The following is a 25,725-nucleotide window of genomic DNA, read 5'->3' on the forward strand; positions in this document are numbered from 1 at the left end:
GAATTTCAACCAGGCCAGCTTGAAGAAATCTCTGAACAACTACCACTAACTTATCACTTGTGGAACCAGAGGAGCTAACACATTTGACCACTGTTCTACCATCACCAAAAATACTTACTATGCCATTCCACGCCCACACTTTGGAAAGTATGAAAGTCTGCACTTCTGCTCCCAGCGTATAGATCGCAGCACCACTGGTGAGGTGGAGGAGTGCTTACAGGACTGCTATGAATCAGTGGATTGGACAATATTCAAGGATTCATCTTCGAATTTAGGTACAACCTACGGAATGCTAATTTAGGAAGAATAAAAATAATTCAGATTGAGATTAAGGATGGAATTGGATGCACATCAGTTCTTGCAGGGCTTGCAGGACATTACTTTCAATAAAGTAAAACTAACATCGTGAATGGTTGTGACGGTTCACCCTGAGATGAGCTCAGTGCCTTTTATGCATGCTTTGAAAGTTAGCATATAGCTACACCTGTGCGAAATCCCCCAGCATTGGGTGATCCTGTGATGTCTCTAAGGCTGACTTCAGAACATCTTTCAAGAGGGTGAACCCTCACCAGGCAACAGGCCCTGGTGGTGTACCAGGTAGGGCTCTGAAAACCTGTGCCAGCCAACTGGCAGGAGTGTTGAAGGACATCTTCAATTTCTCACTGCATAGCCAGAGGTTCCACCTGCTTCAAATCAGCAACGATCATATTAGTGCCTACGAAGAGCAAGCCTCAATGACTATCACTCAGTGACACTCACACGATGAAGTGCTTTGAGAGGTTGGTCATGGATAGAATCAACTCCTGCCTAAACAAGGCCTTAGACCAAATGTAATTTGCCTTTCACCACAACAGGTCTACTGTGGATGTAAGCTCACTGTCTCTCCACTCAGCCATGTATCACCTGGACAACTGTTATACCCATACCAGGTTGCTGTTTGTTGATTACAGACCATCATTCAACACAATCATACCCGCAGATCTAATCAACAAATTTCAAAACCTGGGCCTCCGTACTTCCCTCTGCAATTGAATCCTTGACATTATCACCAGGAAACCAGTCTGTGTGGATTGAAAATAACATCTCCTTGCTGACAATCAACACTGGTGCACCTTAAAGGATGCACGTTTTGTCCACTGCTCTGCTCTCTTCTCTTGACACCCATTACTGCGTCTAGGCACAGCTCAAATGCCATTTATAAATTTGCAGACAGAAGTTCAGATGGTGACGAAGAGGCACTCAAGAGTGAGACAGATCAGCTGGTCGAATGGTGCAGCAGCAAGAATCTTGCACTCTCTGTCAGTAAGACCAAGGAATTAACCGTACTTCAGGAAGGGCACGTCGAGGGAACACACACCAGTCCGCATTGAGGGATGGGCAGTGGATAGGGTGAGTTGTTTTAAGTTCCTGGATGTCAGCATCTCTGAAGCTCTATCCTGGGCTCAACATATTGATACACTTACAAAGAAGGCACAACAGTGGTTACCTATATACTACTAAAACTCTCATGTTCTCTCTGTCTGTGACCTCCAATTAGCACAAACAATGCATTACAGCGGCACTTTTTGTGGCTAAATCGAATTAAAATGCACTAACTTACAGAATGCAGGCAAAGTTCAGGGTTATATATTTGTACAAAACTGCTCATTTGCAAAAATCAACAGGCTCCCTTTTAACCCGAGAGCCGATCCGCCATCATGGAAATCAGGACGCGACAGCTTGACGCATGCACACGGGCAGCCTCAGCAGTGACACCTACCAGAGCAAAAGGGCAGGGCAGCTCTAATTCGAGGAGTCACATTCTGCTAATCACCATCAGCATGTGCAGGACTGGGAGAGATCTAACTGCCACCCATCAATAAGAGATAATTAAATCTTGTAATGACATACTTCGAGACACTCATAAAACCCTTTGCTGCAGTCAAAGGACAGCGGTGACTATATCATGTCCATTTAGGAGAGCGCCAACCACATCAAGAATAATCAGCATCCTTTGGTGTTGGTGCTTCGTATCTTCTATCCGGCATTAGGGTAAAAAAAAAAGGTCAGCCTAATTATGCTGTGTGCAAAGGGATAATTATGGTCAAAAGATGACGCCAAACGTTGTTGGGAAGCAGCAAGGAGAGGGTGAGAACAAGAATCGGATGAGGCCAGGGCCGCACGACTCCAGGATCAAAGAGTCAGGACAAAAAAAAAAGATGAGAGAAGAAGAGACAGAGGAGGAGAGGCATGCATGTCTCCAGGATTAGAGACAAACAACAAACAGCAGAAGAGATGAAGAGACGGGGGATGAAAGGGCTGCACATCTCCAGAATGACAACGAGAGGCACAAGGGTGGCAGATAAACCGGAAATGATGCCATCAAAAGTGTCCTTCGTTAAACGAGGAGCAGCTATATTTACTTTGCTACGTGTCATTCTTCTTTAATAAACTGAGGTTTTCTACTTCAGTTTCCAAAGCAAAGCGATACCAATAGCATTCAGGAAAATTTAATGTACATTCTGGTCACATCAGACTCCACCACCCTTCTCTCAAAGGGTGCCCCAACAGGTCACCCCGTTGTCTAGTATTTCATTAGGATTTTGAAACTTGGTAAGTCACCAAAGGCACTTGCAATTTTGGTTTTTCTTGGTATTTACTGTGAATGCTCAAAGGAAAATGAATCTCGGGGTAGTATACATACTTTTGGCCAGTGGTGTAGTGGCATCTGTGCCAGACCTCAAGGCAATCTGATCCCAAAGTTCTGAAAGATGTAGCTGAACAGATTGTAGAGACATTAGTAGTGATATTTAAATAATCACTAGATTCTGGAATGATTTTGGAGGACTGAAAAATCACAAATGTTACACCACTGTTAAAGGAGGGAGGGAGGGAAAGGGCAGGAAACACAAACCAGTTAGCCTTACTTTAGTAGTTAGGAAAATGTTAGAAACCATAATTAAGGATGAACTTTCGGGGTACTTGTAGGGACACGATAAATAGACCAAAGTCAGTATTGTTTCCTTAAGGGGAAGTCTTGCCCACAAATCCGTTGGAATTCTTTCAGGAAATAATAGGCAGCATAGACAAAGAACAGTCTGTGGATGTTGTTTACTTGGATTTTCATAAGGCTCTTGACTGGCAAGTGTGCCAAAGGTTACAGGGAGAAGGGAGGAGAGTGGAGTTGAGAGGAAAACTAAATCAGCCATGATCAAATGATAGAGCAGACATAATAGACCAAATGGCCTAATTCTGATCCTATGTTTTATGATTCAAATATAATTTAATTATATTCCATCAGCAAGCAATCACAACCATCATAACCATTATGGAAGTTAGAATTCGCTCTCAATTCAAACAAAATCCACCATTTTGCAGGTTACAAAGTTACTTAGCACTTATGAAAGGTTTCCTCTCCTCAGGTCCAATTACTGCTCCCACCCTGCTCTAGCTTATCACAACATCATTTTTTAAAATAAAAACCTGCCCCATTATCTACAAAGTAAATCAGATGATCCAGCTTTCTCAGGATCTTGGTGTTGCTAGACTGGTCTGTTTCTGGATAACTAGATGTTCAAAATAAAATTTATTATCAAAGTATTGTTGTTGTCCCTTTCTGCACCTTGTGACACATTGAAGGCAACCCTGCTGTTTCTTTAGCAATTTTTTCTGTTTTTTTTAAACAAGGCAGAGTTGCTTGCTCGATGCTCCACCTAGCACGGAGGGAAAGCGTGTAAAGAGTTGGCCAGATTTGAACCAGGGATCAGGTTGCCTTGAGGTCTGGCACAGATGCCACTACACCACTGGCCAAAAGTATGTATACTACCCCGAGATTGATTTTCCTTTGAGCATTCACAGTAAATACCAAGAAAAACAATAGAATCGGTGAAAAATTGCACGCAAAGACAATGAATGCACAAAAGACAACAAACTGCAAATACAGACAGAAAAAAAATACAAATGGTAAAAAAAAACTAAATAAGCTATAAATATTGAGAACATGAGCTGTGGAGTACTTGAAAGTAAATATATAGGTTGTGGAACTTGTTTAATGTTGGGTGAGTGAAATAATCCCCTCTGGCTCAAGAACCTGAACCTAGTGGTGTGGTTACATTCATAACACACTTAGTTGTTGTTTTCACATAGGATCATAACTTAGTTGTAGTGAAACAGTTGAGGGGAAGGTGATTGCTGTAACTGGGGCCCAAGTGAATGGAAACAGAAGATAGAAACTAGTTCAAGTTGAAAGAGTGTGGAAGAGCTGGAGCTCTGGTTGTTAGAAAGAGTGAAGCAAACATTACCTGGTGAGCAAGATGCTAAACCACCAGCATTTCAGAATAGCTAGATAGTAGATTATCATAGCTAGATAGTAGATTATCACATGCAACCTCTCATTTTTGCCAGTTGTGTCTCAGGTGGCAGCACTCACCCTCAAATTTGTGGATAATGGGTTCAACGGCCACTCCATTATCTTCAGTGCAGCAGTACGGTGCTGTGCCGGTCCCCAACGGCAAACCTGGCAAGGTGCTCAAAATCTGTGCCAATCTACTGGATGGAGTGTTCGAACTCTCACTGCTGCAGATGGAAGTTCTCACCTATTTTAAAAGGGCCTCAGTCATCTGAATGAGGCTTATTATCACCAGCATATGTCCTGAAATTTGTTAACTTAGCAGCAGCAGTACAATGCAACACATAATAATACAGAATGAAAAATAATAAAAGTAAATCAATGACAGTAAATATATATATTAAATAGATTAAAAATAGTCCAAACAAATATATATTAAGTGAGAATGTGTTCATGGGTTCAATGTCCATTTAAGCAGTCGTCCCCAACCACTGGAAAACGATATGATTTGGCGATATGAAACAATATGAGTCAGTTGCACCTTTCCTCATTCCCTGCCACACACTGTTGAACTTGAACACCCCCCAGCCGTTGGCCGGTCCGCAAGAATATTGTCAATATTAAACCGGTCCGCGGTGCAAATAAGGTTGGGGACCCCTGCATTTAAGGAATTGTATGGTAGAAGGGAAGAAGCTGTTCCTGAATCACTGAGTAGCTTCTGTACATCTTTCCTGATGGTAATAATGAGAAGAGGGCATGCCCTGGGTCATGGGGGGTCCTTAATAATGAACGTCGCCTTTCTGAGGCACCATAACTTGAAGGTGTCTTAGATACTATGGCGGCTAGTACCCAAGATGCAGCTGACTACTTTTCAACTTTCTGCAGCTTCTTTTGGTCTTGTGCAGTCACGCTCCCATACCAAACTGATGTAGCCCGGCAGATTGCTCTCCACGGTACATCTATAGAAGTTTCAGTGTTTTAGGTGAGAAAGCAAATCTCTTCAAACTCCTGAACAAGTATAGCCACTGTCTTACCTTCTTTATAGCTGCATTGATATTTGGGACCAGTTTAGATCCTCAGAGATCTTGACAACCAGGAACTTGAAACAGCTCATTCTCTCCAATTTTGATCCCCCTACGACGGTTGGTTCGTGTTCCCTTGTGTTACCTTTCCTGAAGTCCAGAATCAGCTTTTTTGTCTGACATTGCAGCAACAAACGTGCACTCAACCCCTCTCAACTAGCTAGTATATCTTGCTCCTGTACGCCCTCTTATCTCCATCTGAGATTCTACCAAAGGTTGTATCATCAGCAAGTTTATAGATGGTATTTGAACTATGCCTAAGCACTCACCTCTGAGGTGCACCAGTGTTGATCATCAGCAAGGAGATATCACTAATCCTCACAGATTATGGTCTTCTGGTTAGGAAGTAGAGGATCCAATTGCAGAGGGAGGTACAGATATCCAGATTCTGTAGCTTATTGATCAGGACAGTGGGAATGGTAGTGTTAAATGCAAGTTATAGTCAACAAACAGCATGGGTGTTTGTATCATCCAAGTGATCCAAGGCCATGGGAAAATGCAGTGGGTCCAGGTCCTCGCAGAAACAGCTCATTCTAGCCACGACCAACCTCACAAAGCAATTATTTCATCACCGTAGATGTTAATACTACTAGACAATAGTCTTTAAGACAGCTCACAATACTCCTTTTAGGCACTGGTATAGTTGTTGCCACACATCTGTGCCCAAGAAGATCAGGGTGAGCTGCCTCAATGACTACCAGCCAGTCGCACTTACACCTACTGCGAGTAAGTGCTTTAAGGGGTTGATCATGGTTAAAATTAACTCCCGCCTGAGCAAGATAGATAGATAGATAGATATACTTTATTGATCCCGAGGGAAATTGGGTTTCGTTACAGCCGCACCAACCAAGAATAGAGCATAAATATAGCAATACAGAAACCACAAACAATCAAACAACAAGATGCAAACTATGCCAGATGGAAAATAAGTCCAGGACCAGTCTATTGGCTCAGGGTATGTGACCCTCCATGGGAGGAGCTGCAAATTCGATGACCACAGGCAGGAACGACTTCCCATGACGCCCAGTGTTGTATCTCGGTGGAATATGGCCGAAGTCCAACAGTAAAAAGTTCAATATCCGGTCTACAAACACGTTCCTCGATCGTAATATGACGCGGATTGCACCATCTGTTGTTAACCAGAACGGTAAGCACCCAACTCCTTTACGCTTACTGCTCTCAGTGCACATCCGGTCAGCCCGAATGGTCTGGAAGCCGTCCATGGAAAAGTTTTGATCGGGTATGCCCTCGTGCAGCCCCGTTCCAGCGAAGCACATAACATTGCACTCCCAAAATGTTCTCTGACACCTGGCTAGCGCCGTGAACTCATCCATTTTATTACCCACCGAACTCCTCTTCTCCATAAATCTCTGTTGTCTCGACCCGGTCCTCTTTCCTCGACTTTGTGATCCCCCTCTGCATCCTCTGTGCGTTTTCCTCCAGATTTCAGCAGAGGTGTCTGCCGCTCTGCTCGCTAAACCGGCCGGCATAAGCGCAAGCAGCTGGTCCCTGGAATAAACAATGCGACCATACTTCTGTCCTGCTAATGAGACATGTCGGAATGTAACTATTTCCAGTACTAAAAACCCAAATAAAACTCTCTCTACCAGCATGTTAGAGAGGGTGCAGCTTCGACGTGTTACCATGAAAAAAAATACAAAAAATAACATAAGTTAAAAAGTACGAAGAAAAAAGTAAGAATACCGATCGAATTGGCTGTAACAGGCTGCATGCACGACCAGCGCATGTGCACTAAATCTACTGAATCTACTGCAATTTGCCTACCATCACAACAGATCTACAGCAGATGCAATATCACTAGCTCTCCACTTGGCCTTTGATCACCTAGACATCAACATTACCTATCTTAGGCTTCTGTTTATTGATTACAGCTCAACCTTCAACACCATCATTCCCTCAGTACTAATCCACGTTTCAAAACTTGGGCCTCTGTACCTCTTTCTGCAACTGGATGCTCGACTTTCTCATCAGGAGACTACCGTCAGTGGACATCAGTAATAACATTTCCTCCTCACCAACAGACAACACAGGTGCATCTCAAGTACCTGTGCTTAGTTCTTTGGCTTCAGGAGAACACCCACCAGCCTTTTTTGGGGCTCAGCCTTGGAAAGGGAAAGCAGCTTCAAATTCCTGGGCGTCAATATCTTAGAACAGGGGTTCCCAAACTGGGATCCACTGACTTCTTGGTTAACAGTAAGGCTCCATGATATTAAAAAAGTTTTGGAACCCCTCTTTAGAGGATCTAACTTGGATTCAACATATTGATGCAATCATCAAGGTGGCACACCAGCAACTATATTCCATTATGCGTTTGTGGAAATTTAGCACGTCAGCAGAAACCCTACCAAATTTCTACAGAAGTGCGGTGAAGAGCATTTTGACTGGTTGCATCAAATCCTGTTAAGGAGGCTCCAATACCAATAGAGGGTTCCATCATGGGCACAACCCTCCGCACCAGGGGATATCTTCAAAAGACAATGTCTCAAGGAAGTGTCATTATCTGGGCCATGCCCTCTTCTCTTACTACCATCAGGAGAGGTACAAGAACCTGAAAACACACAGTCAATGTTTTAGGAGCTTCTTCCCCTCCAACAGATTGTTGAACAGTCCATGAAACCAGCAGTACCTCAATATTCCTCTTTTGTACTACTTGTACTATTTCTTAACTTACACTCATTCTCATGTTTTAAACTGTATTGCTGTCAACACATTTCACGATGTATATCAGTGGTAATAAACCCGATTCTGAGCCAGTGATCTTGGAAGTACAATCTTTCAGAAGATGTATAATTTAGTCTCTCATGTAAAGTAACATTATTTCCTTAAGACCATAAGATATAGAAACAGAATTAGGTCACTTGGCCCATTGTGTCTGCTCCGCCATTTCATCATGGCAGATCCACATTTCCTCTCAGCCCCAACCTCCTGCCTTGCCCCTTTATTCCTTTGTGCCTTGACCAATCAAGAATCTATCAGCCTTAAATAACATAAAGACTTGGCCTCCACAGCTGCCTGTGGCAACAAATTCTCCAGATTCACTAGTCACTGGCAAAAGAAATTGCTCATTTCCAGTTCTAAAAGGGCACCCCTCTATTTTGAGGCTGTCCCCTCTGGTCTTAGACTCTGCCACCACAGGAAACATCCTTGCCGCTCTATCAAGACCTTTTCCCATTCAATAGGTTTCAATTAAGTCACTCTTCATTTTTCTGAATTCTCGAGCATACAGACCTAGAGCCATTAAATGCTCCTTATATAACAAGCTGTTCAATCCGAGAAATATTTTTGTGAACCTCCTTTGAACCCTCTCCAGTCTCAGCACATCCTTTCAAAGATAAGGGGCCCAATACACCAAATGAGGCATACAGTGAGATTTCACTGGCCTTAACAAGATCTTTACATAATGTTCTGGAAGCAAATTATGTGGCCATTAAAACTTTGCTGCATGTGGAACCCTGCTGTAAATAAATTGGTTGTGGTGTTCCCTCATATCAGCGATTACACCTCAAAATGCTTGAAGCTGTAAAACACTTGGGGCAAGAGAGACTGAAAATAGTGCATTTTGTCTTTACATATTCCCTTGATCTTTTGATGTCCATCAACCTCTTTACAATTCTCTGCTACCCAGCTCATTGTGGCTGCACTTAACTGACCACAGCCAGAACATTTCTACCAATTGCTTCCTTTGACTCTCTTAAAATTGTCTTGGAAATTCTGATATAGTTCAATGTACATTTATTATCAAAGTCTGTATGCTATGTACAACCGAGATGTATAAGACCATAAGACACAAGAGCAGAATTAGGCCATCTGGCCCATCGAGTCTGCTCCGTCATTCAATCATGGATGATCCTTTCTTTCTACCTCCTCTCAACCCCAGTTCCTGGCGTTCTCCCCGTAACCTTTGATGCCATGTCCAATCAAGAACCTATCAATCTCTGCCTTAAAATGCACCCAACGACCCGGCCTCCAGAGCTGCATGTGGTGACAAATTCCACAATTTTACCATCCTTTGGCAAAAGAAATTTCTATGCATCTGTTTTGAAATGACGCCTCTCTTTCCTGAGTCTGTGGCCTCTTGTCCTAGACTCTCCCACCATGGAGAAACATCCTTTCCACATCTACTCTGTCTAGGCCTTTCAATATTCGAAAGGTCTCAATGAGATCTGCTCTCATCCTTCTGAATTCCAGCAAGTACAGACCCAGAGCCATCAAAGGTTCCTCGTATGTTAACCATTCATTCCTGGAAACCTCCTTGTGAACCTCCTCTTGAACCCTCTCCAATGCCAGCACATCTTTTCTAAGATGAGGGGCCCAAAACTGTTCACAATACTCAAGGTGAGGTCTCACCAGTGCCTTATAAAGCCTCAACATCACATCCCTGTTCTTGTATTCTAGATCTCTTGAAATGAGTGCTAACATGGAATGAATGCTAACATGGCATTTGCCTTCCTCACCACCGATTCAACCTGCAAGTTATCCTTCAGGGTGTTCTGCACAAGGACTCCCAAGTCTCTTTGCATCTCAGATTTTTGCATTTTCTCCGCATTTAGAAAATAGTCCACACATTTATTTCTACTATCAAAGTGCATGACCATGCATTTTCCAACATTGTATTTCATTTGCTATTTTCTTGCCCATTATCCTAATCTGTCTGTCCTTCTGCATCCTACCTGTTTCCTCAATACTACCTGCCTCTCCACCAATCTTCGTATTATCTGCAAACTCGGCAACAAAGCCATCTATTCCATCATCTAAATCATTTATACACAGCATAAAAAGAAGTGGCCCCAACACTGACACCTGCGGAACACCACTAGTCACTGGCAGCCAACCAGAAAACGATCCTTTTATTCCCACTCACTGCCTCCTACCAATCATCCAATGCTCTAGCAACACATATCAAAGTTGCTGGTGAACGCAGCAGGCCAGGCAGCATCTCTAGGAAGAGATACAGTCGACGTTTCAGGCCGAGACCCTTCGTCAGGAAGAAGGGTCTCGGCCTGAAACGTCGACTGTACCTCTTCCTAGAGATGCTGCCTGGCCTGCTGCGTTCGCCAGCAACTTTGATGTATGTTGCTTGACTTTCCAGCATCTGCAGAATTCCTGTTGTTTGCATTTTTAAATCCAATGCTCTGACCAGGTTAGTAACTTTCCTGTAATACCATGGGCTCTTAACTTGATAAGCAGCCTCATGTGTGCCACCTTGTCAAAGGCCTTCTGAAAGTCCAAATATACAACATCCACTGCATCCGCTTTATCTATCCTATTTGTGATCTCCTCAACAAATTCCAACAGGGTTAAGGTTAGGACTTTTCTTGCAGGGAGCCACAAAACAAAGAAACACAATAGAATCCATTTAAAACAAAACACACACACAAAGGCCGAACACCCAGTGTGTGGGGAATATAAGTAAAAAATCGTGCAAACAGCAAAAAAGCAATCAAATAACACACAGAACATTAACCTTACAGTCCCTGAAAGTGAGTTTACAGCCATAGAGCCAGTTTAGTACTGAGGCAAGTGAAGCTAGATTAGGGGCCTGACGGCTGCAGGCCATAGCCACAAATGACAATATGGCGCCAATGACCAATGGCAACGTTTTGCAGACATATAGCCATCTGCAACTTCTTTCTGCACATCACTTTCATTATGCCTTTTGATAATACCTTTCACAAACATCAGAACTACTTCTAAACATGTCACTGGTTCAATTCCAACAGAATGCTCGTGTCATATTTGGTGATGTACGAGTTTCAATTTCCTCTAGAAGAAAACACCGGAAACACTAAAGGGATCATTTTCAGTCCCTGCCAAAAGATGAATGCACTTCCTGGAGAGTCTCTGACTGAAAAGGATTTCTCAAACTCAGCATTTTATTTGAACTTGAATGGAGTAATGTCCTCCTTATCCAGACTCAATCATTCAATGCTCTCTTGTCCATTCTTGTATACTTCAGCATATTTAAATTTTTGCTACTCATAGATTTTCTTGCATTGTGACCCACTTCACCCATAATGCATATATATCAACTCCGAGTCCCCAAACTTCAAATCGCAGGAATTTGAAGCTGCTTTCCCTTTCTGCCGCTGACCCCCTGAAGAGGCCTAGTGTGTGTTCACCTGACTTCCCCTTCCCTAGTCAATTTCTTGGCAGTGAGTGCAAGGTTATTGGTGTGACACTATTCAACCAGCCAACCTATCCCACTATCATTATCTCATTCCTTCCTATAACTTTAAGCACCTTCAACCCAATTCCCCCAAGAACTCGGTTCTCGCTGAACATTCATCAACTTCTTCAGTCCCCTGGGCTAAAGAATGACTTTCTTCCACTCTGGTTCACTGATGAAGCAAAGCAGGGAAATACAAGGAAAGCAGTTAGGAGACAACAGTTTTTTACTGCCATACATGTAGCCATTCAGGTAGATGGAGCTCGTCAGCCTGGGAAGGCAGTCCAGCTAAGAGAGGGAAAACTCTGATTTCAAACCTCCGCTGCCTTGCGGCCACACCCACTCATGGGAAAGGCTTCGAGAGTAAACCCTGAGGACAAATCTGGAGCTGGAGTCCCTAAGGCAGTCCGACATTGCCTTCAACCTCGTTCTGGCAACTCCTGCGACGACATTGGTGCCAAGCTGTATTGGCCCTTGCCCTTCCCTTGGACAACATTGATGTCATGGGGAGGGGAGACTTGCTGCATGGGCAACTACCGGTCTTCCATACAACCTTGCCCAGGCTTGCGCCCTGGAGTGGACACTCCAGCATCGCCTCACCACGACGGCACAACACGGAGTGAAGCAAGACTTTCCATGCACAGATCCATGCTCTCGCAAGACTAACGGATGCCACCACCAGATGTAGCCAGTGCATGGACTCAAGATGCTTAAGAACATCTTGAATACTCCTACTCTATTTTGAATGGTTCTAGGCTGGAAGTGGGGATGTTGCATTTGTTGAAATTTGAAGGTCACCACTGAAATTTCCTTTCTGTCTGCCTGTAAACCTCACCCTATGACAGAGCTCAGAATAGAGTCTCCATTCCATGAGTCTGGTATTTATGTGCAACTGAGTCAAATGAATGGAATTAAGGCCCTATTGTCAATGATGTTGGCCTCAGAATCAGATCTTTTAAAAATCAATGACGTGGTGAAATGCGTTTTGTGGCAGCATTACAATGCAAGACATAAAGATTACTGCAAGTTAGCAGTCTGATGGTGGAGGGGTGGAAGCCGTACTTGAAATGTTGAGCGTATGTCTTTAGGCTCCTGTACGTCCATCCTGATGGGAGTAACTGAGGGCATGTCCCAGATGGTGAAGGTCCTTAATGATGAATGCCGTCTTCTTGAGGTATCACCTCTTAAAGATGCTCTAGATAGCAGGAAGAGTTGTGCCCACGATAGAGCTTGTTAAGTCTAAACCCTCTGCAGCCTTTTGTGATCCTGTGCATCAGAGCCACCTAACCAGGCTAAAATACAACCAGCCAGAATGCTCTCCACTAAACATCAGCAGAAATGTGCAAGGTTCTTTGGTGACATCTCAAACTCCTAACGAAGTAGAATGTTGGTGTGCCTTCTTCGTGATTGCATCAGTGTGTTGGGTCAAGGACAGAATTTCCAATAGTGGAGTCACTTTCTTTTTCAATCTTTTTTATTAAGTTTCGAATTGATAAACATAACAATGATAATGATACAAAGAGATTGGGATTACATTAATAATGGTTAACGTATACAGACATAGACTCCGAGTAACATATGTAATTTAAGCCTCCCAATCTCTTAATAACTGAACATGAAAAAGATTCAAAACATTTTATACAAAGAAAAAGTCCCCCTACACTAAAAAAACAAAACAAAGGCTGGGCTGCCATGTTTCATCGGTTAAAATTATTATTTGTCATTAACTCCGCTCCTCTATACACAGACAAAAAGTTATTGAAAAGGATTCAGAAAAAGTCAGCTTACATCATATGAAAATGTTGAATAAATGGCCTCCAAGTTTCTTCAAATTTACCAGGAGGATCAATAGTATTACTCCTAATTTTTTCCAAGTTTAAACATGTTATAGTTTGGGAAAACCATTGAAATGTAGTAGGGGGATTAGAATCTTTCCATTTAAATAAAATGGATAAATTTATTCTATCAAGTCCCATTATATCCAATTTTTTCTTCCAACCATCCAGAACTGATCAAGGTTTTCTTTTATGGAAAACGAAGGGAATAACATATTTTCGTGATTTATTCATGGATAATTGTCTCATGTCTTTTGAACAGTTGTCTAATAAATATAATTTGCCTAGATCACATTTTTTCAGATATTTACAGATTGGAAACTTCTTGAATGTTATTTTTACCTACTTTTCCGATACCACATCAAACTGAAATTACAGAAAAAATTCTAGGTTTAAACCCCTATCAGAAGAGTTTAATAGCAATTATTTATGATTTAATTACGAAAATACGTCTAGGTACATCCGATTAAAATTAAGAATGAATGGGAAAGAGAACTTCAGGTACCTTTACCTATAGAGAAATGGGAGAAAATTCTCCAACTAGTTAACACTTCTTCAATGCGTGCTAGACACACTTTGATACAATTTAAGGTGGTTCATAGGGCCCCTATGTCTAAGGATAAGTTAGCTCGTTTTTATTGCCATACAAATCCTGTCTGTGACAGATGTAATTCTGAGGCAGCTTCCTTGACACATACGTTCTGGTCTTGCCCTCTTTTGGAAAAATATTGGAAAGACATTTTTGATATTATTTCAGTAGTTTTGCATATTGATTTACAACCTCATCCTATTACTGCAATTTTTGGATTACCAGTGATAGACTCTCTTCATTTAACCCTTTCAGCTTGCCGTTAGATTGCATTTGTTACATTAATAGCCGACAGTGGAATCTGAGAAAGGACACTGAATTTGTTCCTGCATCTTTCCAACGGATTTGAAGAATTTTGTGAAGACAGCTTTGGTTGCATCTTAGTGTGCCTACCGTAAGTGATCCACACCTCTAGAGCATACAGGAGAGTATATTCAGCACCTCACCTGTGGCTAATGGCATTTTAAATAACTCTGCCAGGGATCCTGCAATTTCTGAACTAACCTCTCACAAGGCCTTAGGAGACTCCTTGTCAGGACCTGGGGACTTATCTACCCTAATTTGCCTCAAGATAGTGAGCACCTACCTCCTCTTCTGTTACCTGTATATCGTCCATAACCTCACTGCTATTTTGCCTTAGTTCCATAGACTATGAGTTCATCTGACTAAATGCAGATACAAAAATTCCAATTAAGGTCTCCCCCATTCCTTTCAACTTCAAGCATAGATAACCATACTGATCCTCAGGAGGGTCAATTTTGTGCCTTGCTATCCTTTTGCTCCTAATATACAGAAGCACTTGGGACACTCCTTCACCTTGTCTGTCAGAGCAACCTCATGCCTTCTTTTAGCCCTCCTGATTTCCCTCTTAAGTTTCTCTTGCATTTCTTATATAGTAGTCTTCAAGTGATTCATACCTACTGTGCACCTCCTCCTCCTTTTGAACCAGGTCAAAAACTAAGCTTCCCTAAACCTGTTATTCTTGCCGTTTATTCTAAAAGGAACATACAAGCTCTCTGAAGGCCTCCTACTTTTCAAGTATCCCTTTGTCGCAAAACAGCCTATCCACACTTGCCAGATCCTTTCTAATACTATCAAAATTGGCCTTCCTCCAATTTAAAACTCAACCCAAGGATCAGTCCTACCCTTCTGCATAATTATCTTTTAATTAGTAGAATTATGATCACTAAATCAAAAGTGTTTCCCTATACACACTTCTGTCACCTGCCCTTGTTCCCTAAAAATGTTGAAAATTATCGGAAGATCAGGTAGCAGCTTAGAAAGAGAAATAAAATTAATAATAATTAAAATAAATAAATCAACAAACATCAAGAACATGAGATGACGAGTGCTCGAAAGCAACAAGTCCATACGTTGTGGGAACATTCAGTGATGGGGAGAGTGAAGTTATCCCCTCTAGTTCAAGAGCCTGATGGTTGAGGGGTAATAACTGTTCCTGGACCTGGTGGTGAGAGTCCTGAGGCTTGTGTATCTTCTTCCTGATGGCAGCAGCTAGCAGAGAATGGCCTGGATTATGGGAGTCCTTGATGATAGATTCTGCTTTCCTGCAACACCACTCCTTGTGGCGGGGAGGGCTTTATCCCTGATGGACTGGGCCTTATCCATTAGTTTTTATGGAGGATTTTCCATTCAAGGGCATTCGTGTTTCCATACCAGTCTGTGAAGTAATCAGTCAATATACTTTCCAGCATACATCTATAGAAGTTTGTCAAAGTTTTAGATGTCATGCTGAATATTCACAAACTTCTAAGGTAGTAAAGGAAATGCCTTTCCTTCTTGGAATGGCATTTACATGATGGGCACATAGATGCTGCCTGATTCATTAAGTGCTTTCAGTATTTTCTGTTTTTGTTTTAGAAAACAATGCTCTAGCCAACCAAATTATTATAAATTCTTGTATTAAGGCTGCAATAATTCCACTGAAATAAATCAACCTTTGCAATTTTTGACAAAAGCCATGCATATCTTCTTACAACAGGAATTCTGCAGATGCTGGAAATTCAAGCAACATACATCAAAGTTGCTGGTGAACGCAGCAGGCCAAGCAGCATCTATAGGAAGAGGTGCAGTCGACGTTTCAGGCCGAGATCCTTCGTCAGGACTGACTGAAGGAAGAGTGAGTAAGGGATTTGAAAGTTGGAGGGGGAGGGGAAGATCCAAAATGATAGGAGAAGACAGGAGGGGGAGGGATAGAGTCGAGAGCTGGACAGGTGATAGGCAAAAGGGGATACGAGAGGATCATGGGACAGGAGGTCTGGGAAGAAAGACAAGGGGGGGGGGTGACCCAGAGGATGGGCAAGAGGTATATTCAGAGGGACAGAGGGAGAAAAAGGAGAGTGAGAGAAAGAATGTGTGCATAAAAATGAGTAACAGATGGGGTACGAGGGGGAGGTGGGGCCTTAGCGAAAGTTAGAGAAGTCGATAGTCGATGTTCATGCCATCAGGTTGGAGGCTACCCAGACGGAATATAAGGTGTTGTTCCTCCAACCTGAGTGTGGCTTCATCTCCACAGTAGAGGAGGCCGTGGACAGACATGTCAGAATGGGAATGGGACGTGGAATTAAAATGTGTGGCCACTGGGAGATCCTGCTTTCTCTGGCGGACAGAGCGTAGATGTTCAGCAAAGCGGTCTCCCAGTCTGCGTCGGGTCTCACCAATATATAAAAGGCCACATCGGGAGCACCGGACGCAGTATCACCAATATATAAAAGGCCCTTACACTTCCTCCCTTACCACCATTCAGGGCCCCAAACAGTCCTTCCAGGTGAGGCATCACTTCACCTGTGAGTCGACTAGGGTGATATACTGCGTCCGGTGCTCCCGATGTGGCCTTTTATATATTGGTGAGACCTGACGCAGACTGGGAGACCGCTTTGCTGAACATCTACGCTCTGTCCGCCAGAGAAAGCAGGATCTCCCAGTGGCCACACATTTTAATTCCACATCCCATTCCCATTCTGACATGTCTGTCCACGGACTCCTCTACTGTGGAGATGAAGCCACACTCAGGTTGGAGGAACAACACCTTATATTCCGTCTGGGTAGCCTCCAACCTGATGGCATGAACATCGACTTCTCTAACTTCCGCTAAGGCCCCACCTCCCCCTCGTACCCCATCTGTTACTTATTTTTATGCACACATTCTTTCTCTCACTCTCCTTTTTCTCCCTCTGTCCCTCTGAATATACCTCTTGCCCATCCTCTGGGTCACCCCCCCCCTTGTCTTTCTTCCCGGACCTCCTGTCCCATGATCCTCTCGTATCCCCTTTTACCTATCACCTGTCCAGCTCTTGGCTCCATCCCTCCCCCTCCTGTCTTCTCATATCATTTTGGATCTCCCCCTCCAACTTTCAAATCCCTTACTCACTCTTCCTTCAGTTAGTCCTGACGAAGGGTCTCGGCCTGAAACGTCGACTGCACCTCTTCCTATGCCTGCTGCGTTCACCAGCAACTTTGATGTATGTTGCATATCTTCTTACGCTCTGTTTCTTCCCATCAATTATAATGCCCTTTTGCTTTGTTAAGCTAGGTTTTATGTATGGTGAGATCATATAAAAGATATGGTTTACATTATTATTGTCACTAATTTATTCATATTTAGTGCAATTACCAATGCTGAAAGTGCCCCAGTTTCTCTGAACATTTGAGTGGGTTGTCAAGATAAATGAAAGCAAAGGTGATGAGATGGAAATAGTGATCATACGATCCTGGAGGATTGAATCTACAGTGACTCTGCTCTCTTTTGATACACATCTCAATATCCCTTCGCTCAAACACATTCACCAAGCTCATGAGGCACTTTTTGATCATGAGTTTTGTATTCTTGGATAAATCTTGCAGGATCAAAGTTTAAAAGTTGTTCTGTGGCTTAAACACAGCACTATTTCCAACTTCTATAAGGAAAAAAACTTTTGCAAAAGTTCAGCTTTAAGTCTCAGAAATGACGTGGAAGGGATCCAAATCCTCTTTTATTTTTATGAAAAAAAGGTGACAACTGTGGGAATTAGATCCTAATCTAACTGTGGGAATTAGATCCTAATTCCTTTTCTTCTGACAAGAAACAAAACTTCTTCTAGTTACATTTGTTACTGGGATGGTTTAGAATTAAAGACAACACTAAAATAAAGCAATACACATCAAAGTTGCTGGTGAATGCAGCAGGCCAGGCAACATCTCTAGGAAGAGGTACAGTCGACATTTCAGGCCGAGACCCTTCGTCAGGACGGTAAAAGTAATCTCTCAAGCAACATATGCAAAATGCTAGAGGAATTCAGAAGGCCAGACAGCATCTATGGAAAAGTGTAAACAGTCAACGTTTCGGGCCGTAACACTTCATCAGGACTGGGATGAAGTCACTCTCAGGTTACTGTTTTTTTCAAAAGCCAATATTAAAAATTTCAGAATTCAATAAGAGTAAGAATCTCCATTCTAGTAACATCAGATTCAAAATACTCTGGTGGAGCATCAGGCCTGGACTCAGATCTGGGTCAAAGTTATTTTTCTCTCCATTCTTACACACTTCTATGCAAATATTTGTCACTCAATACATCTAGTCAGATTAATGTAGACTAAACAAGTCAATATCCTTTCACAAGTATAATGGAAGAATTAATTGTTTAACATGCAGGTCACATTTACCCATGTCTAAGATACTCAAATGTTGCAAAATTAGCTCAACATAGAAGTAAATAAATTGTTGAGATAAAAAGGCAAAGAAACATCAAAGATGTCAAAGATATAGCCACAATCAATAGGTATCTATATCTGTGTCAAAGATATGGACGTAGTTGCTATTCAAACGATACCATCCTATATACATGTCCAGTGTCCTTTTACCAAGTATTTTCTACAATGCAGTTAAGAAATGTCTTAAAAACTTACTAGTATGCAGTTTAATAAAATAAGTTTTTCTAAGGATATCCTCCTAGCAACTTGCTACCAATCTTTAATGGGTGGGGGTGGAATGGATGTTATATGCATTTTGCACATTAGTCAAAATACACACCATGTTCATCTTAAACAGATAGTATTCCTAAAAATACTATTAAGACATTCCTCTCTCTCTCACACACACACACAAAAAGGGAAAAGGCTTACTCTTTTTGCCTCCTCGATTTATTTTCAAAAAGTTCATTGAGGCAAACGGCCACCTGCCCGAGGAACTTATCCAATCCGACCAGTGAACGGTGCATGACAATCAGGTGGAGGGTGTATTTCTCGGGCGTTCCTTGCAGCAATAGACCAGGGAACTCAAAGGACACTTCCTCCCTCCATACCGGGAACAAGGTTTTCTCCGCCACTGAAGTCGAATATTTCTCTTTACCCAGTTGGATAATGGTGTATGTATCATTGGTGCCACTTTTACCTTTGGGGTTCAAATCCCGGGCTTGTAGGACAGTGACTTGGACATGGGTCGGAAACCACGTCTGTCCCTGCTCGGCCAGCATCATTGCCTTCGCTCCTTCCTTTCGTGCAAACGCAACCTGTCTTTTCCTACGGAAAACACACACACTCCTGGTAAATGTTCAGCCCGTACCACGTTCTGACCGGATTGGCATCATAATCTCTGACCACCGCCAGACACAAGAGCCCGAAAGCTGAGGAGAAAGCCCCGGTGCCCTTCCCAATCTCCCATCTTCTGCACGTCCTGCCCGGCGGAAGGGCCAGAGGTCAGAGTTGAAACCCGACCCGTTTCCAATGGCAACGCGCTTGGCTTTAGCAACACGGTAGGTTTTACCTCACTTCAAGGCCGCATTGCTAATATCCGTCACAGAGGTGAGCAACAAAAAAAATTATATATACTGAGAGATAAAAGGTGATGTGTACTGAAGTAATGCATATTAGGAAAATTTATACTGCACCTCAGCAATGAAACTTGGGGCTACCGTAGATTTCGTTCAGGAATTAGTAAAATTTCAGTGCAGGGATCTCTGTACATATATAAGGCATCGCAATTGAATGAGAGAGGAGAGAGAGGCCCGTTGCTCTAACATTTCCAGCAGTTTCATATATAAGGGGAATCCAAGGCACTTATTTTGCTTGATTTCCTATTTGTTTATAACGATTTTTAACACTTAATTTTTAACATTTAACAATTAATTGCAGATCTCCTTCTTAAGCCCACCCTCCGCCACCTCCAGTTTAAATTCCATGCGGAATATTTTGGAGGATCAAGAACCAAACCAAACCAAGAACACAAGGAAAATGGTCATAAAATCTCTTTACTTTGGATTTCTTTATTGATTGTCATATTTCATTTAAGATTTATTTTGCTATAAATATCTAATTGTTCTTCACTTGCAAGATATATCTTGAAGATTATTAGTTTCTAATTTGTACTGCTTTCTACTGTTTAAATCTATTAGCATTTATTTTCCTCATAATGTTAAATTCTCTCGTTGTGTAGACTTGCACATCAACACTCTTGCCCTTCACAATCTATAATGTTGCTCCTACTAATGGTTAGAAAAATGCCATCTGCAATCATTTTATATTGCACACTTTTCAGTGAGGTATAAGACATAACAGCAAACTTTAACCCTAACCCTAACGCATTTGGCCTGTCAAGTCTACTCCGCCATTCAATCATGGCTGATTTATTTTCCCTCTCATCCCCATTCTCTTGCCTTTTCTCCACAACCTTTGATGCCTTGTCTAAGCAAGAACCTATCAACTTTAAATATAACCAATAACTTGACCTTCACAGTCGTCTGTGGCAATTAATTCCACAGATTCATTATCCTCTGGCTAAAGAAATTCTTCCTCATCTGAAAGTGTTCCACAAACACTCAAGGGCAAAGAAAATATTAACTAAAACCTTGACCAAATAATTAGATATGAAGAATGGTCTTATAATGTGAGACAGTAGGAGAGTTTAATGAGGACATTCCTGAATCTAGGATATAAGACAACAAAACATGCATTCAAGGCTGATGTAATGTTGTGGAAGGATTTGAAAAAAACAGGAGCAAGTATTTTAATTTGGGGTGCTGTAAACAAAATACAATTTGAGAGTGATGGACAAGCAGGTTGGTGCATGTTAGAAACAAGAATTTTAAATGAGATGGTATTTACAAAGTGCAGAGCAATTGAGAATGATCAAGGGATCTCTAGAATACTTAAGTCAAATGTGACAATGACATGGGCAAGGATTTCAGCAGTAGATGGGATGAGATAGGATTGGAAGAAGCTTGTGTCATGGGGATGCAAGTCAGTTGACTTTGTAAAAGCGATGGAATTGAATCTAGTATATTTGGCATTTTTTTGAAGAGCTTCTTAAGATTACCAGTCAAACCTTGCATCCTTCATTCTAATTGGAACTTTACTTTTCATTTATCAACTCTATAGCTATACTGATGTCGAGTTAAGCAAAATTATGATATTGAAATTCTCATCCTTGATTTCCTGTCTGTTCGATCCACTTGCCACTGCAGTCTCTGCTACTGCCACAACCCTTCAAGCAAGAGAGTTTTCTCTAATTCTGGCCTTGTGCTCATGGCTGCTTTGGATTACTCCACCATTGGTAGCCATGTCTTTACCTTCCAAACCCCAATTCTGGAATTCCCAGCTCATATTTTTCCTTCAAATACTTCTTTTATTTAGGCGTCATAGAAAGTCATTCCTGCCTGTGGCCATCAAACTTTACAACTCCTCCCTTGGAGGGTCAGACACCCTGAGCCAATAGGCTGGTCCTGGACTTATTTCCTGGCATAATTTACATATTACTATTTAATTATTTATGGTTTTATTACTATTTAATTATTTATGGTGCAACTGTAACAAAAACCAATTTCCCCCGGGATCAATAAAGTATGACAATGTTACTTAAAGCTACCTTGGGCAATTACTTTGCACCTTGTTTAATAAAACTGTATGTATTTTTTTCTGTTACCATCTTGCAAATTGGAGATTTTATTTGCGCTATTAAAGAATTTTGTCCAAATTAAAAAATACTGTGATACTGAGGACAGGAATTTTAAAAGTCCTTCAAACTGAATTTGTATTATTACAAAATTGTACCCTATATTCTGAATAGAAATCAAAATAAATTTAATCATTTCTGCTCTATGCTGTGAAAATTGTTGTGTTGCAGCAGCAGTATAGTGAATTACATAAAAAATTCTAAAAGTTGCAAATATAAATAGTGCAAAACACTAATAACAAGGTACAGTATGTTGATGGACTATCAGCAATGAGCTAATTATTACCTTCTCAATAATCAACAACTGAATTTGCTATCTGAAGATTTGACAGACATTATTCTATTTGCTGATCTCAGAAATCCATGATTTGCACGCTAGCCAAAGACCCTGGAATTGCCAATCAGATTCTGTCATGGGAATATTATCCCAAGTACAAAGCAGTTAAAGAATATGAATCACTGTTGCTTTCTCAGAAAAAGAAAGGAAGGGCAACAAATGTACTCTTAGTAACAGTGCCCATAACCTGAGAGTGAAAAATGAGTAATTGTAGGAATTTAGCAGATCAGACAGCATCTGTAGAGGGAAATGGACAGTTGATAGCTTGGGTCAACACCTTTCACCTGTTTGAAGCAAACCATGATCACATTGACATGGTTCTGTTTTCAGGGTCAATAAGGTCACATCCAGGATGAAACATCTTTGGCATTCATATAGATATATTTTTGAGAAATATTTATAACTAACCATGTGCTTTTTAAATCATGAAAACTTTTCTTTATACTGAGGCATAGAGAAGTGCAGCACAGAAATGGGCCATTTGGCTCAGCTAGTCCATGCTAAAACTATTTAAACTGTCTACTCCCATCAAACTACACCAGGAGCATAGCCCTCCATATCTCTGCTATCCATGTAACCATCTAAACCTTTCTTAAACTTTGAAATTGAGCTTGTGTGAACCATTTGTGCTGGCAGCTCAATCCACACTCTCACAAACCTCAGAAATTTCCCCTCACGTTACCCTTAAAATTTTCACCTTTCACCCTTATCCCATGACCTCTGATTGGAGTCCCATGCACCTAAGTTGAAGCCTCCTTGCATTTACCCTATCCATATCCCTCATAATTTTGTATACCTCTATCAAATCTCCTCTCAATCTTTGTTCTAAAGAATACAGTCCTAACCCATTCAATCTTTCCTTGTAACTCAGATCCTCCAGACCTGGCAACATCCTTGTAAATTTTCTGTGTACTTTTTCAACCTTGTTTATTTCTTTCCTGTAGATAGGTGACCAAAACTGCACACAATACTCCAAGTTAGGCCTCACCAACATCTTATACAACTTCAACATTACATCCCATCTCATGTACTCAATACATTGATTTATGAAGACCAATGTGCCAAAAGCTTTCTTTATGACACTATCTACCTGTGACACCACATTCAATGAATTATGGACCTGTATTCTCAGATCCCTTTGTTCTACCACACTCCTCACTGCCCTTTTGTTCACTGTGTAAGACCAGGCTGGTCCTACCGAAGTGCAAAACCTCACACTAATCTGCATTAAATTCCATCTGTCATTTTTCAACCCATTTTTCCAACTGATGCAGATCCCTCTGCAGGTCATGATAGTCTTCCTCACTCACCCACAATCTAGGTGTCATCTGCAAATTTGCTGATTCAGTTAACCGCATTATCATCCAGATCACTGATATAGACGACAAACACCGAAGGACCCAGCACCGATCCCTGCGGCACGCCGCTAGTCACAGGCCTCCAGTCAGAGAGGCAACCATCTACCACCACTCTCTGGCTTTTCCCACAAGGCCAATGTCTAATGCAATTTACTACCTCATCCTGAATGCCGAGTGACTGAATCTTCTTGACCAACCTCCCATGCGGGACCTTGTCAGGTGCCTTACTAAAGTCTATGTAGACAACATCCACTGCCTTGCCTTCATCCACTTTCCTGGTAACTTCCTTGAAAAACTCTGTAAGATTGGTTAGACATGACTTATCGCGCATGAAGCCATGCAAACTATCCTTAATCAGTCCATGTCTATCCAAATACTTATATATCTGGTCCCTTAGAATACCTTTCAATAACTTTCCCACAACTGATGTCAGACTCACCGGCCTATAATTTCCTGATTTTGTTGAGAGCCTTTTTTAAACAGTGGAATAACATTAGCTATTATCCGTCATCTGGTATTCCTCCTGTCCCTAAGGATAATTTGTATATCTTTGCTAGGACCCTGGTAATTTCTGCACTTGCTTCCTGTAGGGTCTGAGGGAACACCTTATCAGGCCCTGGTGATTTATCCACCCTGATTTGCCTCAGCATAGCAAATCCTCTGTAATCTGTACAGGGTCCATGAAGTTGAGGCCACTTTTCCTCACTTCCATAGACTCTGTATCTGTCTCTTGAGTAAATACAGATGCAAAGAATTAATTTAAGAATTCCCTTATCTGTTTTGGCTCCAGACATGGATTACTATTCTGGTCTTCCAGAGACCAAATTTTGTCCCTTGTAATCCTTTTTCTTTTAACATACCTGTAGAATCTCTTGGGATTCTCCTTCACCTTGTCTTACTAGAACAACTTCATGCCGCCTTTTAGCCTTACTGATTTATTTCTTAAGTGTTCTCTTGCATTTCTTGTACTCCATAAGCACCTCATTTGTTCCTGCTTGCCTGTACTTGCTATGCATCTCCTTTTTTCTCTCAACCAGGGCCTCAATATCTCTTGAAAACCAAGGTTCGCTACACTTGTTATATTTACCTTTTATTCTGACAGGCACATATGAACTTTGTTCTCTCAGAATTTCATTTTTGAAGGCCTCCTACTTAGTTTTCAAGTAGACCTTTGCCAGAAAACAGCTAGTCCCAATTCACACTTGCCAGATCATTTCTGATCACATCAAAATTGGCCTTTCTCCAATTTAGAATCTCAATCTGTGGACCAGATCTATATTTTTGCATATTTAGTTTGAAACTAATCTCATTTTGGTTACTGGATGCAAAGTGTTCCCCTACACAAACTTCTCTCACCTGCCCTGTTTCATTCCCTAATAGCTGATCTAGTATCACACACTGACTTACTGATGAAGGAAATTTTCCTGAACACATTTGACAAACTCTGTCTGATCTAGTCCTTTTACAGTATGGGATTCCCAGTCAATACGTAGAAAGTTAAAATCATCTATTATAACAGCCTCACACGAGGAAATCTGCAGATACTGGAATTTCAAGCTGGAATTTCTCCCTCTGTCCCTCTCATTATACTCCTTGCCCATCCTCTGGGCTTCCCCCCTCCCCCTTTCTTTCTCCCAGCCCGTCCCATGATCCTCTCCCTTCTCCAGCCTCATATCCCTTTTGTCAATCAACTTCCCAGCTCTTAGCTCCATCCCTCCCTTTCCTGTCTTCTGCTATCATTTCGAATCTCCCCCTCCCCCTTCCACTTTCAAATCTCTTACTATCTCTTCTTTCGGTTAAGTCTTGACAAAGGGTCTCGGCCCGAAACGTTGACTGTACCTCTTCCTATAGATGCTGCCTGGCCTGCTGCATTCACCAGCATTTTTTGTGGGTTTTGCTATTATAACAGCCTTCTGTTTCTTGCAACAGTCTATGATCACTTTGTACCTCTAAGCGAGGAACAGTAAATTCCTCGTTTGTCACTGCGACAGATTAGTTCCTCTAAATCCCTAGGGACTGTTGGGTGCTTTGTAATATAACACCATTCATGTGGTCATACCTTTCTTAT

General features: G+C 41.7%; 1 protein-coding gene across 2 annotated transcripts in view; it reads right to left on the minus strand.

The window, feature by feature from the left end:
* LOC134359103 (rab11 family-interacting protein 2) overlaps positions 1-19,691 on the minus strand; it is a 128,686-nt gene extending 108,995 nt beyond the window's left edge. For both annotated transcript variants that reach the window (XM_063072053.1, XM_063072054.1), the window contains exon 1: positions 19,139-19,691. In XM_063072053.1, coding sequence (XP_062928123.1) covers positions 19,139-19,491 — 353 coding nt within the window. In that variant the 5' untranslated portion in view covers positions 19,492-19,691. The remainder of the gene's footprint in view (positions 1-19,138) is intronic.
* Between the last annotated feature and the right edge of the window lie 6,034 nt (positions 19,692-25,725).

The sequence above is a fragment of the Mobula hypostoma genome, chromosome 19, assembly GCF_963921235.1.
Source record: "Mobula hypostoma chromosome 19, sMobHyp1.1, whole genome shotgun sequence".
In the NCBI taxonomy this organism is placed as follows: Eukaryota; Metazoa; Chordata; class Chondrichthyes; order Myliobatiformes; family Myliobatidae; genus Mobula; species Mobula hypostoma.